Genomic DNA, 14,879 nt, shown 5'->3' on the forward strand with positions numbered 1-14,879 from the left:
ATCAGGTGATAGTTTTAACTGATGAACCTGTAAATTCAATTCTATTAAAGTTTTGAAAATTTTATCTAGCGTATTTATTTTATTTATGCTAAACTAAAGTTTGTTTCTCTGGTAACAAATTTATGCTTTGAAAGTTACCAGAGATGGACATCAGTATAGACTTTAAAATTGCTCAGCCTCAGATATTCATTCAAGCTCAGATTTTCAAAGAATCAAAATTAATGTCATAAAAAAAAGTGAACATTAATAAAGCCTTGAAACAGCTCAGCCTTTTTTCCTTATCACATGAAACAGTTCAGCATTATTTGCTTATCACATGAAACAGCTCAGCCCTATTTCTATATTACATGAAGCAGTTCAACCTTATTTTCTTATCACATGAAACAACTCAGCCTTATTTTCTTATCACAGTATTATTTCCTTATTGCGTGAAAAAAAATTTTTTTAATGGATATAACTTAAAAAATATTTAAAAATATTGATCTTCAATATGGTTTTTTATCTTCTAATGAGGTTTTTAAGTTAAAATAAGTGCTAATAAAAAGAACTTTTAAACAGTGATTAAAAGCTTTAAAACAGTGTTTTGAAAGTTTAAAAACACATGCTTAAAAAAATTTCTACATTTATGTGTTGCTGAGATGCACAATACATAGATTGAACATCAATAAAAACAAAGAATTAAAACTTTGCTTGCATTTAACACTGTTAAACATTTAACACTTTTAGATTTTGTATAAACGAATAATTTATTAGTTCAAATATCGTATTATAATTATACACAAGATTATTTGTACATTAATATTGTATGTTTAACAACATTACAACTTACAGAATGCTTCATTTTTTTAAAACCCATTAAATTAGTAGAGCGCTCGCTTCATAAGCAAGATGTTCCAAGTTCAACTCCCACCATACCCTTGGTAGTACTGCGCTCAACTTGTTTCTCAACGCAGCTGCCTTGTTCGCTAAGGTTTGTATTTTGGAGCTATAGAGTTGGGAGAGGGTTATAACCACAAGTAGGCTCTTCATCTGTAGTAGCCTTCTCGGCCTTAGGGAGGTAAATTACAAACAACAAAAAAATGTCTATAAAAATATGTACATCCATAAAAATCAACTAATATTTTATAAACAAATAAACATTTATACTATTTATGCTTTGAAATTCCAGAAGAATTCAAACTTAAAACATAAACAAAAATTTTCTTTTAAGTTTAAAATACATTTTTGATTAACACTCACTTCAAAGGTTGCAACATTTTTTTTAAACTTAGTATTACTTTTGCTATAAGGATAAAGTTATAGTAAAGCATTATAATAATTTTTTGATATGAAAACTATAAATAAAACATAAAATACTTCTATCTTTTTTTGAAAATTTGGTGTTGTAATCTTTATAGATGCAGTGGCTCTATCTTTGTTATAAAAGTTTGTTTCTTCTGAATAAACATTTTTTTGTTTGAAATGAGCTTGTATTGAAGCCTTTTTAGAATGTGTAATACTTGCCATCCATATAAAATATCTTTAATCTAAATATAAAATGATAAACATAATACAATTATTATAGTAAAACAAATAGCAAGATACATAGATAAAAATAAAAAATTTAAAAATTATAATTAAAAAATAATAATATAAAATAACAAACAAATAATAGCTTATATATTTACACACACACACACACACACACACACACACACACACACACACACACACACACACACACACACACACACACACACACACACACACACACACACACACACATATATATATATATATTAATACCATAACTTTAATAAGCATTTAATATACTTTAGTAACTTAACTTAACAACTTTAACATGGACCACACAATAAAGATTTGAAAAAAACTTTTATATGAACCATATTAAAGTTTTAAATAACTACAGAGAAATACAGAAAGAGAATATAATATAAAAATGTTTTTTTTGAGAAACATTTTAGGATTAAAATTTAACAATTAAACAAGAAAAAAGTTTGACAAAAAAGTAAAACTGTTTTTCAATCCTCTCAACTGAACAAATAATTAAGCGTACAAACATAAAAAACCATGTGACAATTTCAAATAATACTTTTATAGAAATTTAATGCTAGAATGTTTATAAACTTTTTTTTTTTTTTTAACAAAATTATTCTAACAAAAATTTATTTGAAATTAAAATTAATAGAAATATTTCAAAAGTTAAACCTTCAAAAATTTACTCAAGAATGCATAAATAAAAATATTTTGAATGCATATATTAAACATTGTTTGCCTTTATATCAATTTCTATAAAAAAAAAAAAAAATCGTGATAAAATGATTGAAATGTAGAATTAAAAAAAAGCCAATACAAATGCTTAAGAAAAAATCAATACAAATGTAACATACTAACAACAGTGTACCTAAAACATGTACAAAAGTATAAAATTTATTTAAAATTTTTTCAATTTAATACTTTTATTTGCGTGTTCACATTTTATGAAAATTTGAAATGCAACACTTTTAAACTTTTATTGTTTAGAAAATATTTCGTACTGAGATTTACTGTGCATACACAAAATAACATGCCAAACAATTGCATATCAAATTTAAAATGTGATATGTAATTATTTTTAGTAAGTAATTATTTGCTAAAAAATAGTATGCTTTTAAAAATTCCTTTAAAAAAAATGTTTTTAAAAAAACAATATTTGCTTAGAAACAACAAATTATTTAAACTATGGCAAACAAAAAATTATATTGTTAACACTAAAAAAAAATTAAATAAAAATACAAAAATAATACAATAAATAAAAACAGACAATTGTTGTTCTTCATATAAAATAATTTAAAACATTTTTTATATATTTCTATTTAAGATTTTTTAAAAACATTTACACATTTCTAATTAAAAATTCCTAAATTGATATATTTTTTAATATAGCTCAGGCTTATTATCAAATATGAACATCATAGAATGTTCATAATCTCATAAATTATATCCATTTAACAAAAAATTAAAATATTTAACTTTTGTATGACAATTTCAAAAAAGTCTTCAAATAAACAATTTTACAAACCTTTAAAATTCAGAAACTTCTGAATTTTAAAAATTTGTAAAATTGTTTATATATAAAAAAATATATATATATATATATATATATATATATATATATATATATATATATATATATATATATATATATATATATATATATATATACAGGGGGGTGCATATAAAAAGCCACACTAATTTTTTTTATAAAAACAGCAACAAAAAATGAGTAAGACTCATATAATAAAAGTAATATAGGACAATTTTGATAAAAATGTTTATAACATCATTGTATATTACATATAATAAAAAGAAATTGAGATTTGTAAAGTATTTTTTAGGTTTCAGCTGTTTTAGTACTTAATTGGCTATCCTTTGTTTTTTATGACTTCTGCGCATCTAGAAGGCATACTACAAGTCTTTTTAATAAATCGTTTGGCAAACCATTCCAACCAACAAGAAGAATTTGGAACAAATCATCTTCATTTTTTGCTCTACGATCTTTCAATTTTCTATCCAATATAGACCAAAGATTTTCTATTGGATTTAAATCAGGAGACTGTGCTGGCCAAGACATAACTGGTATCAATTTAGATTCTAGATATCTTTTATTCAACTGTGCTGTATGTTTAGGATCGTTATCGTGTTGAAAGATGTAGTCACTATTAGGAAAAAGTTCTTTTATACTTGGTCCAAGCTGATTAACCGAGATTTTATGATACATATGCTGGTCCATGATGCCCTTCACCCGGTAAAGTTTTCCAACTTTGTGTGCACTAAAACAACCCCAAACATTAATCTTTTTGTCATGTTTAACTGTTGCCTTGCATGTTTGGGGGTTGAATTTTTCCCCAATTAATTTCCAACAGTGAGATCAACCATTATAAAACAAAACAAAAGGAGATTCGTCGCTTCAGATAACTTTAGACCATTGTTCACATGTCCAATCTTTCTGCTCAATGCACCACTTTAATCGTTTTTTTCGATTGATTTCACTAACAAAGGGTTTTTTAATTTGCTTCCCAGAAAAAAAATCACCTGATGCTTTTATTTTGCGAGATATTGCCCACTTTGAGATATTAGTAAGGTTCAAATCTAGTTTTATCTCAGAACATGTGATTTTACAATTTTTTTTGACAGCGTTTAAATGTAGCGATCTTCTTTTTTTGAAGTTTTAGGCTTTCTCCCAGATCCAGCAGACCTTTCAGTTTTACCAGTGTGTTTATATTTCTTTACCAATCTACTAATAGTTGAGTTTTCTTGTTTAAAATGCTTTCTAATGCTTCTGTGAGACTCTCCTTGGTCAGCAGCTTCAATAATTCGTCCAATTTCTACACCCGTTAGATGTTTTCTAAATTATTAAATGTGTCCATATTAATCGTTTTTTTAAAGATTTTATTTATGTAAATATTAGTTTATATATAAACATACCTTTTCTGTCCTAAATTTTTCACTGTCACATCCGATTTTTTTTGCTTTGCTTGATTATACATTTTATACTTAAAATGAAGAAAAAATATTAGTGTGGCTTTTTTTTTGCACCCCACTGTATATTTATAAGTTTTATTCATATTTATAAAGTACATTTATAAAGTATGGGGCTATAGCAATTTGCTTTAAATTATAACATTTTTTATAGTTTGGAGCAAATTGCTATAGCCCCATCCTTTATAAAAATAAGAACCATGAAGAAACAAAATGATACTATAGATTTGAGAACTAGAGAGAAACACAATGACACCTAAAAATATAACTAATAACCCAGTGGGCACGGGACCTAAAAAAGACGTCTTTTTAATGTTCAAGACGTCCAAAAGGTTCAAAAGATATCTAAAAGACATCTTTTTTTGCTCTGTGCCCACTGGGAAAGAGAAACACACTGACACTTTAAAAATATTACTATTAAGGATAAACACAATGACATTTTAAAAACACAAGTACTAAGATTTAATACACTGTTTGGCTATTTCATCCTGATAAGATCATAAGATAGTTCACTCCAATTTCCTGTCATGGGAATACAAAGGAAAATTGAAAAAAACAGTAAATAATCATGGTCCAAATATAAAACTTTGTAGAACTCTTAATAATATAAGTTTTCCATATAATAGAGTTTTCTACTCAGCAATCATAGATAAACTATGGTAATTAATTTATTGAGTAATTATTGATGAATTCTCTAAATTAAATTCTCATGGAATTATAAATGGTAAAGCCAACATTTATAATTCCATGAGATTATAAATTTTCAAGTAATGCAGTAGTGTTGTAATGGTAGACCTCTGGCTTTGAAAGCAAAAAATATGGAGTTTAAATCCACTACAACTTTAGCAATCTTTTTTGTCAAGATCCATATTAGGAGTCAATGGATTGAAAAAGGGTATAAAAATATTTGAGAAAAAAATAAGAGTGGCCTAAATGACTATAGTTAACTTCTAGGCCTTTGGAAGGGCTAGGGGTTATATATGGATAGTATATATTAAAATAAGTCGGGTAATAGTACCACATGTGATAGTAATATCAATAAAACTTGTACCAGATTGATATTGTTAATAGTATGCTGGATATATTATATTAACATTTATATAGATATAATAAAAACAGATAATTTAATGTATCTTTGATGACTTTACATAAAGCTCTGGGATTTTGTTTATTGTCATGAAGTTCTTTTATTAGATTGTTAATCTTATTTCTACAAGTTTTTTTGAAAGTTTTAGTTATTTTCAATTTATTTTATTATTATTATTTATAATTGCAATGGTTATCAAAACTTGACTTTATGGGTTTATATTGAGTTATTTTTATAATCATTTTAGAGTAATGCTATAATTCATAAGAACTATTAAATATCTTATAATACGAGAAGCATGTGAGCATTCTAGGATAAGAGTCTTGGTGCAAAATCGTCGAAATTTAAAAAACAAATAAATGTAAAAAAGTTCTTTAAAAAATAAATTTAAAAAAGTTTCTATTCTCTTCCCTTCCGATAACAATCTGTTGGTTTTTATTAATAACTCTTTTTATTAACTTTCAAAATATGTATAACGTAAAATAACTATGACAAATTTAAAGTAAAAATATTACTTTAAATTTGACAAGCAAATTTAAAGTAATAACATTTAAATTTGAAAAAAAATTAAAAGTAAAAATATTAGTTTAAATTTTTATATTACTAATTTATATGACTAATAAATATACTTAATGGGTACCTTAATGATAGTTGTTATACATAATGAAAATATATCCCAATCAATTCTAGTCTTCAATCCATTCAGTCAATTTCTCGTCTAATTTCTCGTTTAAAAAAAAAAGTAAAAACTATTACTAAGAATAAACGAATTCCAATTGAAAATCTTGTATCTTCAACCGTAATATTCTACTTAATATAGTTGGAACTTAATTTAAGTATTCATTTCCTTTCTAAAGTCAAAATTTTATGTGGAAAATAAATGCGCACATTTTAGGTAAACATTTGACACGTGATAAAAATAGTTACCAAAGGTAATTGAAAACAATAAATCTAACGGAAGAAGATTTTATGTAACGCTAGTTTATTAAGCGTATTAAGCGAGGCGAGCCATATATTAAAATTACGTCTTTGATTATAGCAAAACTCATCAAAATAAAAAATAATGCTACTGATTTAATTATATTAGGGCGAGTCTATTTAAAAAAGTGAAAACCTGAACTGAATTAACAATTATAAATTCCAAATTAAAATGCGATTCTTCCATTAAATATACCCGTTAGATATAAAAATCAATAATTTATAATGCAATTCGAATATCAGTATTTTAGTTTGCAAATTATTAGTTTTTTCCATATCAGGTATTCCAGCTTTAAAACAAAATTGGTTACCTTAGTTAAAATACATTAAATATCAATAAAAGTTGTTAATAAGCCTGAACTAGACCATGTTTAATATTTTTTCTAAATATTTAATAAAAATAAATAAAAAAAAGCATCAATTTTATACACACACACACACAAACACTGACGCGCACAACTGCACGCATCAGCGTGTGTGTTATTGTTTTTAATTATCTATGCTAACTATTTTTATCACATTTTATTAACTATTTTATTACATTTAGTTACTTAATGACCATTCGTAGAAAAGTTAAAAACACCATTTCTAGATACTAATACCTACTGTGGATCTTTTGATTTATTTCTCAAAATTATCCTCAGAGACAAAATGAAAAGAAGCGAAGTTTAGAATTAAAACATGTTGTATTTTATATTTTTAAATAATATAGTTTCTTGTTGCATTGATAATTAGTTAATAAACTGGAAGCCAATGGTGAATAAAGTGGACTGGAAATCACTAAAAAAAAAAGTAAAAGACTGTCATTATTAAAAAATAATTACAAAAGCAATATTAGTTTATAAAATGATGCTTTATACAAATATTATATAATTAATAATTAATGATATTAATAAATATTTTACATTCCGTATTTTGTAAAGCACGAATATTATTACGTTTGCACCGACAAATAAAACACACATATATTAAAAATTAAGTTAACAAAAAGTTATTCTACAATATATTTTAAATGCATATATACAACAATATGCTCAAACACGTACACAAACATATATTCATAACTTCTTTTTTTTTTATTAATTTTTTTACAACAGTATAAAATATGTATATGTTTATTATACATTATAATTAAAATTAATGAAACTTTATTTTTAAATTCAATAATAAAAATTAATGAAATTTCGATAAGATTAGATGATCTCTTTACACGAAATCCTGTGATAATTTATAGTTGTAAGAAATAAGTAGATAATATAATTTTACAGTTTTTGTAGTGAAGTTATATACATTACTTTAAAATACATTAATAAGTTTAAAATTAAATTAAGGAGAAATAAATTTTAGAAGTAAACAAAAATACCATATAGTGAAAAAATATTTTCTTTTAACTTCTGATGCAAGGAACTATTAGTCGAACTAATAGATATTTAATATTAAGCGTTTAACAATTTTTGAGGTGGTACAGTCATTGTATTTCTCTAAGATTAATAAAAAACTTTAACAATTTTTATCAACAGTTATAAAATCTCAAGGATTGTTTAACAATTTTTATCAACAGTTATAAAATTTCTAGGATTCTCTAATAATTTTCATCAACAGTTATAAAATTTGCAAGACGAAGTTATGATTGTAAATATATTATTTACAATTAGTTTACAAATAGCTTTTGTACCAACAAAATGTTTTATCTTTTATACCATAAGAGACTTGTTGTTCTAGTAAGATTTCAGGATTGACTATGTCGAAAGCCTACAACACTGTAGATAGTGATGCGTGAGAGTTGAAGAATGGCATGCTCAGTTGTATTATTTCTTTTTAACCTAATTGAACTGTTTCTTTTAACCCTGATTTTTATATATCAATTTGTTAATAAGATTTTGTCAAAAGATTGTCAAAAACTCAGACATTCGACATTTTTTTGTAAACAAAATTGTTAAGGAGTGGAATAGTCTTGACATTAAATGACCGAATGACATTAAAAAATCAAAATCAGTCAATGAATTTAAGGTTTTACTTGACAGGCTAAGCTCGGGCTGCTGTAGCGCACCATCTACTGTTGGTGGGCAGCACAGTTAGTTTATATAAATTTATATTTATAAATACTCTGTGAAATATTATTTATGCAGAAATATATATTATTACTACTATCCGTATAGATAAAGTTTTATATTTATATAATCAATTTTTTTATCTGAGAGTATGAAATTTGCTTTTAAAGATAATATTGTGATTTTATATACAAAGTTGTTTGTTTTGATTAAAAGTTGTTTGTTTTGTTTAAAATTTAGTTTCAATATAAAAAATATATACATTTCAATTTTAAAAACATTTCAAATCCAAAATAAAAGCAAAATTTTTTGGGAAATGATTACGATACAGTTATAAGTTTAAATTTTTTCTCACTTTATTTTTTTAAAAATCTTTGCAAGACATTACTAAGATGTTAATGTTATTTGGAAGATAGACAACACACTTTTGCTATCTGTGACTTCAAATGGAAGATCTGAATTTTCTTCTTTTTAATTCTCAGATCCAAAGTCTTCATCTTGCCTAAAAATTTTTTAATGGAAAACTATAAACGTGGTTAATTTTTTAAGCAAAATGTAAAATTAATTTTTTCTTATAAAAAGATTTTCAAAAATTTGTTTTGAAGTAATTTTTAATTTAAAAATTTTTTAATTATCTAAACGTCTTGTTCTCCCTCCCTCTCTCTTTTTTTTTTTATTCCCTCCGTTTTTCACTCTCATTCTCTTTACCATGGTATAAAAGATTTTACGCCACACAAAAATTTTGAAACAAGTAAACAGCTGCGCTTAGAAAACGCTTAGCAGACCACTCTCCGCACAGCAACTTTTGCTTAAGAGCTTTTGTCTTCTGAATGGCACTGTAGTTGCGTTGGCCTCTACGTATTAGCAGATTGTTTGCCAACTGGTGAAACTCATGAAAAGCATGCTGAAATATGTATTTTTCGAGAAAAATATAAGCTGCCAGAATCCCTTGTGTTGATTTCCCATTGACAACTTAAAGTGCAAATGCAATAGGTATTGATGACCCTCAGAGTCATATAATCATATAGGTTCAAGTTATGTTAGTCAAGCTCATGTAAAGAATCTTCAAGTATTGTCAATTCTCCACTAAAATTATCAGAAATTGATATTATTTTCCGTCCTCCATTCGTGGAACCATGCTAAAATATTAGGAAATTTTTAAATAAGCATTTTGAAGAAATAGCGTGTTCTTTTATGCTATTTTATAAACACACTTAATTTTTAAAATTTGTTTGAAGATGTTAATAGCCATAAAATTTATTTTGGAAAAGTGGTAGCATGTTTAGTAGCTACTATCATGAATAATTTAGTGATGCACTTAAGAAATTTAATTGAAAAAGATCACCTGAAAGTCCCATTAACGAAGCAGTTTGTTAAAAATTTTGCCTTGTAAATAGCATGTTGTTCTCCAAAAAAGAGTGCTTGGTCCTAACTAACCTCAATGGATCAAATAAAAACATCCCCATATAGATAAGCATCTTTGTCACCAAGAACTAAAGCTGCGTTAACTGGAGATTTGTGGTTATTTTATTCATTCACTCCTTTCCTTTCCCATTTATAGAATTTATTCTCTTAGTATTTCAAAAGTCGGGCTATTGAACGAGTAAGTCTGAACCTCCACTAAATGCGGACACTCTATTCGATTGTGAAGTTGCAGCAACACTTTCTCTTGACAAAATATGCCAGCGAACTTATATAAAAGTCACTACCAAAACTTATATAAAAGTCACTACCGAAACTTATATAAAAGTCACTACTGAAACTTATATAAAAGTCACTACCGAAACTTATATAAAAGTCACTACCGAAACTTATATAAAAGCTACTACCGAAACTTATATAAAAGTCACTACCGAAACCTATATAAAAGCTACTATCAAAACTTATATAAAAGTCACTACCGAAACTTATATAAAAAGTCACTACCGAAACTTATATAAAAGCTACTATCAAAACTTATATAAAAGTCACTACCAAAACTTATATAAAAGTCACTACCGAAACTTATATAAAAGCTACTATCAAAACTTATATAAAAGTTACTACCAAAAATTATATAAAAGTCACTACCAAAACTTATTTAAAAGCTGCTACAGAAACTTATATAAAAGTCATTATCAAAACTTATATAAAAGTCACTACAGTAACTTATATAAAAATCACTACCGAAACTTATATAAAAGTTACTACCAAAACTTACATAAAAGTCACTACAAAAAAAAAACCCATAGCGCTACTGTGCTACATTTAAAATTTAGCAAAAATGATTGACAATATTTTTATTTATCAAAAATTTAGTCAATGTAAATTCAAACACTAATGTTACCAAGATAATATTTTAATATGCGTAACCTGATTATTTTATTATGAAAACTATGACTATGAAGCTGAGTTTTTGAGATATTCACGTTGAACTACACTTTTATTGCTATCTCTTTAAGCCTTTTTTGTATGTAAAAAACGTTTAATAAAAACGTATATACAATTGGTATAGGGGAGAACGGGGTGAGATGGGTTGAAAAAAATTTGCTTGCGTGCTGCGCTTTAAATTTTCCACAAAAACCATACAAATCGGTTTAAACTATAGTCCAATGAATTGTCATGTTAAACTATTGCAAAACCCATTATTTAACCATCAAATTAAGTTCAAGGGCTTGGTTTTTTAAAGTGACACTGTTTATCCCATGTCACCCCATGTTGGGGTGAAATGGAACAATGGTTGGGGTGAAATGGGACAAAAATAAAAACAAATAATTTTAAGCATTATTTTATTGTTTATTCTACTCCTTATAAAACATAACAATACACAAAATTTATTTATGTTTAACAAAAAAAAAATACCATTCTAAATGCATTTCTAACTTTGTTCAACAGGTTGCTTGATGTTTAAATTACATTGATGTCTGAGGGGGTAACTTTTTTTCTCTTTCTTATCTTTATCTTCTTTTTTTCTTTTACATTCTGATAAACTTTTAACTAGTTCATTTCTTGTTGGTGTGTCAGTCAATACCAGAGACCTAGAACATTTTCTTTTTGCACTTTTTCTCTTTGTCACCCTTTCACCCGCTTTTTCACGGAAATGGCCTCATATCTTTTGCTGTCCAATGGTAGGCAGAAGTGCTGATTTGCTGTTTCTTTTCATTAATAACTTCAGATACAATACACAGTGATGTGGGGATTGTTTGTCGGAATTGTCATTTGCTGGAATTGGTCGATCAGATACATAAGTCGATCATCATTGTGGCTGCAATGGGGTGGCAATGTCAAGAGCACAACATTGCTTTCCTTAGTTTTATCCATCAGTTCAATTGATATATGAGTTTTGCGGTTGTCCATTATTAAAATTAATGGATGATCCTTGCTAGGATGTCCATACTCCACAAAATGATCAAACCATTTCAAAAAAAAATTTATGTATTTATCTATCCACTAGGATTAGCATCACCTTTTGTACCTGTTGGTGCAACTTAAAGCATATGGCTACGAAAGTGGACACAAGGAAATATCAAAAACCGTGGAATAAAATTTCCAAGGGCATTGCAACCCACCATTGTAACTAAAGTTCCCCTTTCAGCAGAAGTTACCTGTCCTACTTGCTTTACTCCTTTACCAGCAATCACTTTCACTGGCTTATGAACAGTTGTCAGACCTGTTTCATCAATATTGTAAATGCAATCAGCAGAAAAGTTATAGCACTTCTGCACACTATCAAGGTTTTTGAAGAAAGTATCTACATTTGTGCGATTGAAACTAGTTGTTTGACTGAGGCTGGTAGCTTCTGGCGTACGAATGGATAATTTTGTAAGATTTAAGAATAAATAAAACCATTCAGTTCCAGCTGTTTCACTCATTTTCCAGTTTTCTGGTATTTTAATGTCATTTTTAATTGCATATTGATATGCAAGTTGCTTTGTTTCTCTAACATCAAGTCCATAATGCATATTAGATGCTTGACAAAGATATATTGAAAGTTCATCTTCTTGTGTCTTATTAAAAATATATTTATGTTGTTCATCAAAGTATAAGTTACTGTAAGAAATTTCTGTATTAATCTTTATTTTCCGCTGTAAACTTGATTTTGAAATTGTATACTCTTGTGCAGCTGCTCGTAGTGATAAACTGCCAGATTCGACAGCCATTATAGCAGCTTTTATTGTATGAGCATCAGGCTTTAACCAACTTGTCACTCATTTGTACTTTCTTGGCATCTGAAAAATTATTACTCATATTATTCACTCCATTATTAAAAAAAATTATGATCTTTTTAATTGCATTAACCAAAATCCAGATTAGGCTATAAATTTTTAATTTATTTTAATGAAAATAAAATAGTATCACAACCCTATAAAACTTATAATGTGATTAAATTTAATAAGGCTAATAGTGAAGAACTTTATTTAAACTGAATTTAAAATACAAAAATGATTGGCATTAAAAAACTACTTACTGTGAAAGATGTCTTCAGGACAAAGTAACAAAGAAATCCAATATAATTATTATTATTTTCTATGATAAAAAACACTTTACTATAAAGTAAACATTGAAATCTTATCATAAACATAAAAATAATTTTCTGCTCACTTGCTTTTTTACAAAAATATTGATTATAAAAGTTAAAGTACACTAAAGTTAAAAAATGATAAAATTGAACAGTGTCCCATTTCACCCCAATTCTCCTGTCCTAAGTCACCCCATCACTAGTAGGTGTGAGGAAACCTTTATTTTATATAGTTCTCGTAGCCATATGCTAATCATATTTCTTCAGTAGTTAAATAAAACAATAGTGAATAATTAAAAACCATAAACATAAAAATATATGCAAACAGCACATAAATATTTAATATTAATGATGTCTTCAAAATCCAGGAAAATTGTTAGATTTTCACATATTCGCAAATATCCGGAAAAAAAATACTTCTGAAACTTAAAAAACACAATAAAATGAAGAAGCTATTGCAAACTTATAACATATATAAAAAACTTTTGCTTTATTAAACTTTTTACTGAGATATTGCTAAGTCCCATCTCACCCATGTCCCATCTCACCCCGTTCTCACCTACATATATATTATAATATAATATATAGCTATGTTTAGCATATTAACATTAAACTGTCCATTTTGTGGATGTATTCTTAAATAACTTCTTATAAGAAGGGCAAAATAATTTAATCTTAATCTTTACCTTATCTGCGTTGATCGAAATCTTTTAAAAAAACGAAAATCACATTTTTTAGATTACGAAGTTAAGAAACAAATTATTTTGTGTTTTTAAATATTTAGGTATTCTTTAAAAATACGAAGATCGGAAATAAATAAATCATAACCATTTTTGTAATTCTTCATAATATAAACATGTTTACTTAAATATCTCATTGAAAACACCGATTTACATTTAATGATTTAGTACTAAATGATTAATTAGTATATTTTTTGGGCTTAGCATCTAAAAATATGTGAAAAAGTTTCAAGTTTGAGATCTTATAATAAAAGTAACAACATGAGTATTAATGTTTATGTGATGCTATGGGTGTTGCTAGAGAAGCGTAAAATAAATAAATGTTATCCGAACATCGCATTAGCAATAAATTTGTAAAAAATTTAATAAAAATCACAATATTTTTTATTCTTGACATGTTTCGTAGTCATACTACATTTTCAAAAGATTTAGTTTACAATTAAAACTCTGGTAAATAAATTTAAACCTGAAGACAATACAGAGAAAAAATTAACGGACAAATAAACTTGATACAAACCAATTAAAATTTATATTACAAATTATGACAAAATAAACTTCCTAATATTAAAATATTAATAATAATAATATAGTAAGTTAGATAGATAAATTTATAATATAATGAGATGTTCGTTTATTTAAAGAAGGATTTTCCCATTTAATATGAAGTGCTTCTTTTATTTTTAATTTGTTAATGGTAGAGGCAGTATCTAAAATCTGAAAGCAATCATAATTAGTGTTATACAATTAATGGATGAATTTAAATGTTTAAAAATATGCCATTGCTTGTCACTCGTAAGGTGCTCATTTATCCGTGTTGTCAAATGTCTGGAGGTTTCTCCATTATAACTGGCGTTACAGCCAGCACAAGAAAATTTGTAGACAACGTTAGGTTTAAGCATCTTAGGAAGTGGATCTTTTATGCAAAAATTGTTTTTTAATTTATCGGTTGTGAATATAAATTTGATTATTACATTTTTACAATACTTTTTAATAATTTTATCAAT

At 26.4% G+C, this 14,879-nt stretch overlaps 2 protein-coding genes across 4 annotated transcripts in view; both read right to left on the bottom strand.

Moving 5' to 3' along the window:
• The window catches only part of LOC100213042 (SH3 and multiple ankyrin repeat domains protein 2), a 36,709-nt gene extending 22,722 nt beyond the window's left edge, over positions 1-13,987 (bottom strand). The window contains exons 1-4 of one of the 3 annotated variants that reach the window (XM_065813509.1): positions 13,822-13,987; positions 7,193-7,366; positions 6,249-6,333; positions 1,357-1,526 (exon numbers count right to left, since the gene is read on the bottom strand). In XM_065813509.1, the coding sequence (XP_065669581.1) occupies positions 1,357-1,506 (150 nt within the window). In that variant the 5' untranslated portion in view covers positions 1,507-1,526; positions 6,249-6,333; positions 7,193-7,366; positions 13,822-13,987. Of the gene's footprint in view, positions 1-1,356; positions 1,527-6,248; positions 6,705-7,192; positions 7,367-13,821 lie in introns of those variants that run through there. The other 2 variants (XM_065813510.1, XM_065813508.1) reach the window with 2 other exon arrangements.
• LOC136088784 (uncharacterized) lies at positions 11,601-13,987 on the bottom strand. Its single transcript, XM_065813512.1, has 2 exons — positions 13,085-13,987; positions 11,601-12,845 (listed from the first exon to the last, which is right to left on the bottom strand). Exon 2 carries the CDS (start codon positions 12,774-12,776, stop codon positions 12,105-12,107), a length of 672 nt encoding a protein of 223 aa, XP_065669584.1. The 5' UTR covers positions 12,777-12,845; positions 13,085-13,987; the 3' UTR covers positions 11,601-12,104.
• Positions 13,988-14,879: the final 892 nt, after the last annotated feature.

This window comes from Hydra vulgaris, chromosome 12 (assembly GCF_038396675.1).
Source record: "Hydra vulgaris chromosome 12, alternate assembly HydraT2T_AEP".
NCBI lineage: Eukaryota > Metazoa > Cnidaria > Hydrozoa > Anthoathecata > Hydridae > Hydra > Hydra vulgaris.